The sequence below is a fragment of the Fragaria vesca genome, linkage group LG7 (assembly GCF_000184155.1).
Source record: "Fragaria vesca subsp. vesca linkage group LG7, FraVesHawaii_1.0, whole genome shotgun sequence".
NCBI lineage: Eukaryota > Viridiplantae > Streptophyta > Magnoliopsida > Rosales > Rosaceae > Fragaria > Fragaria vesca.
In genome coordinates, this window is record NC_020497.1 from 13,691,988 (window position 1) to 13,695,934 (window position 3,947).

A 3,947-nucleotide genomic window follows, 5' to 3' on the forward strand; every position below is an offset into this window, starting at 1 on the left:
GTGGAACATGTAGAAAGAGAGGACACAACATGCGAACTTGTGATGCAAGAGCTGACAGGGTAAAACGGAGGTGGTGATAATGCTAAGGCCTGCTCTTCAACCGAGGGTGTCACAGAAATAAGTGAATCAAACAGCAGTATTGGTGATGATGCCTTCTACGAGATGGATGAAAGCAATGCTACCATGATCAAGTCACTAACAGACATTTAAGATTCTCATGACTAAACCTCCATATATGACAATGATCAGATAGTGGAAAAGCTAGTAAACTAGAGAATGAACAACTACCATGATATCAGAAAACTAAACTGGGTTGTGAAGGGCCAGCAGTAGAGAGAAATTTTACAGTGAAAGTGAAACGTGTGTCATTACTGACCACAACCCTGGTGAGTGTGAATACTTTCCGATAACAGTCTTTGCTGCAGCGTGGATTGAGAATGTTATGTTTACATGAGAATTCAATTGATAGGATGGCATGCGAAAGAAATATGCCCCGAGTGCCTTGAAGCCTTAGTGAGTAAATCATTGGTGGCTCAAATTCTTTTCCTGTTCAATTTTTACTTCTTTTTGATATAATTCTATTCTTGTTAGCTTTCAACTGATAATGAAGAGAACCTTAGGATGTTTAGTTTAAGCATGTACTCTGGCAGATGTTGATTTGTTGGAAAGATCTTGAGACAATAAAGTTCAGTTTACTTCTGTAATAAATTATTATTGAATCTAATAACACTAATGGGCATCATTTTGTTCTGATGGTATGTATTCAACAAATATGAGTCGGCAGATGAACTACTTCTTGTCATTCAACAATCAAAATGACACAGGTTAGTAAACTAGCTAGCTAGAGTCTAGATCCAATTGTGACAATTTCAATCTGATTACTGTTTTATTATACTCACAGTTCTATATATACTAGTTTCCCTAAATGCACCACATCAGTAGCTCAGGGGAGTCTAATAGCTCAGTAGGTCTATTGCGTATTGTGATTATTTATCTGTGTCTAGCAGTTCTAGTTTGCTGATTGAAGGGCATATACTTCCTAATGGTCTGTTTTCATAAACTAATATGCCTTGTTCAGTTTTTACAAGTTAAATGGCAACATTTGAGAACAGTAATTAAAGTACTGCCTCTGGTTAACTTTTTTGATATGCATTTTTCGTTTCTACGATTTGAAAGGATGATCAAATAGTTGGGAACTTCTCATACTGCTTTGAACTTCTCAGTTTGATGCATTGAAATTTCCGAGATGCTTGAAATTTTTGTTTAAATAGTCTGATATGCATATGGCTTTTATTGAAGTAGTCCATAGTCTATTATGCTTAAGTAGTCTGATATGCACATGGCTTTTATGTTAATGAAGTGCAATATTGTTATATTGTTCCTTGAACATTTCCTTGCAATTTCCTTTTGCATTCAACAGTATAAGCTGATTGCAATAGCTCTTCAGCCTTTTCTACCTCCAATAATTTGGCATTGCTAGCTTGAAACATACATGGTTTTTATTATTATGATTTTTAATGAAAAGTTAAGATCAATAGTTCACTTATAAATGGTTCTAGTTTCTGAGTTTAGTGGTTGCCTACTTGTCTTACATGTTATGAGAAACTTCAGTTGGGATGTCCCGCTTCAAACTTTAGCAAGTAGTCTGATATGCTGAAGTAGTCTGATATTGAAGCAGTCTGAAAGAAAAAAGTGTTCAGAAGATTGCCTTGTCATTCAGAGATAACACTTTGTTTATTAAGTTTGTTTACGGCTATATGCTGAGAGAAATAGCTCACTAGCTGTTTTCTTGCCCATCGACCATTCTTGCCTACGTTAGTCTTGTATTCAGTTGTTTCAAAAACCATGCTGGCATAGCCTTTTTTTTTTCTTGTTCTTTTTTAGTCTTTGTATTTGATGTACTAAATTCTAACATTCTTATGCTAGTGTTTTGTGACCAATGCACTCATGACCTGTTTCATTTCCAATTTTATAACTATTGTTTGCATTGAGAAAGGGTGTTTAAATGGAATTGGTTTTGCTTAATCAATATGAAGTAGCCTTATGATGTTACAATAATCCAACAGAAAGTCGTGGTATTCCTTCATATCCAATCCATAGCCTAAATGGATCGGAGCTGTGGATTGGATTTTGGTTGACGTGGTTTGCTCAATTTTGTATGTTTTAAAGTGGTTGCCCTTTGAACCTCGTTAAATAGTAGATAAACATGAACGCTCGACCGTTTCAGTTAATTACGTCATGTTAACTTATGAAAGTAACACCGAGTGTACAATTAAACCATTGAATGAGTATATGATTATGTAAATAATTCCGTTGGAGAGGTATATTATTTTGAGGTTTAACCATCACAAGTGGTCAGGTTGGTAAAAACCTAGATATGCAGCACACAACGATGTGAGGGAATGCACCGCATTTTAAAAGGAGGGATTGGGCGTTATATGAGGCTGTTTGAGATATTGCCTCACATGGAGAAAATAATAGAGAGAATAAGGAATCGGGTTCTACATGATGACTACCGTTCTGAGCAATTTCGTCCTGTGTATGACACACACATGCGCAGCTTGGAAGAGGAGATATGGGAGAAATTCACTCATGATGTGTTCCTATTAATAAGGGATCAAATTAACTTCGAGTGGAATTTTGTGGTTAGTAATGTGGACATTACTACAGAAACTGGTGCATCCTTATTCATGATATCCCAGTATGAAAAGCCGGAGCGGCGTTGGATTGTGTCCTGTGACAACGATGACATGAATATAACCTTCCTTTGTTCATGCCAGCTGTTTGAATCTGATGGCATTCCATGCTGTCACATTTTTTCAGTCCTTAAGCATCAGATGCGTACAAGACTTCCGGACTCCCTTGTGAAAAAGAGGTGGACAAAGGAAGCCAGTGTCAGGAGGACCTTATTGAGTTCGGGATTGGCGAATGACAATGCTGTTCAGCTTGCTCGATATGGTGATTTGATGTCTGCTTGTGCTAAATTTTGTCATTTTGCTTCTTTTAGCGACGAGGGGTATGAGGAAGCCAAGGAGGTGCTTAGCCAGTTGACAATCCGTGCTCAGAAATATCGTGTTCCAAACCAGAATGCCTATAAATTTGATAGTTCTGAAGGGCTTCACCCCAATGTGATCAAGGATCCTAATATGTGTAAGAATAAAGGGACGAAATCAAAGACATGCACTGATAAGAACAAAAAGGGAGGAAAAAGATGTGGAACATGTAGAAAGAGAGGACACAACATGCGAACTTGTGGTGCAAGAGCTGACAAGGGTAAAAACGGAGGTGGTGATAATGCTAAGGCCTGCTCTTCAACCGAGGGTGTCACGGAAATAAGTGAATCAAACAGCAGTATTGGTGATGATGCCTTCTACGAGATGGATGAAAGCAATGCTACCATGATCAAGTCACTAACAGACATTTAAGATTCTCATGACTAAACCTCCATATATGACAATGATCAGATAGTGGAAAAGCTAGTAAACTAGAGAATGAACAACTACCATTATATCAGAAAACTAAACTGCTGTATTATGATGATCACCAAATCTGAACTCAAGACAAAGCCAGTAAATCACCAAATCAGAAATCAAAAAATCACCAAATCAGAAAATTGAATTGCTGTATTAAGGTGATAACCAAAGCCAGTAAAGTTTACCAAATCCGAACTCAAGGCACAGAAAACTGCTATATTATGATATCAGAAAACAAATATCAAGATTGGATTCGAAATATTATTGCATACTTACTCCTAAAAAGGTGTTCATGTACCAATTAACATTCCCGGGCTCGTTCATGTAAGACACGAAAAGATTTATAACCTGCACACCATATGTGTATCAGTTCCTTTAAGATTCAAAACCATCAACTATAAATATGGTCATTGCCACAAGTAGATAGATATTGTGATTTATAGTAGATAGATAGACCTCGAACTACAAAAAAAT

The 3,947-nt window shown here is 36.9% G+C and overlaps 1 protein-coding gene across 1 annotated transcript; it reads left to right on the forward strand.

The window, feature by feature from the left end:
* Positions 1–2,402: 2,402 nt before the first annotated feature.
* LOC101297393 (protein FAR1-RELATED SEQUENCE 9-like) lies at positions 2,403–3,425 on the forward strand. Its single transcript, XM_004308671.1, has one exon. It carries the CDS (start codon positions 2,403–2,405, stop codon positions 3,423–3,425), a length of 1,023 nt encoding a protein of 340 aa, XP_004308719.1.
* The last annotated feature ends 522 nt before the right edge of the window (positions 3,426–3,947 follow it).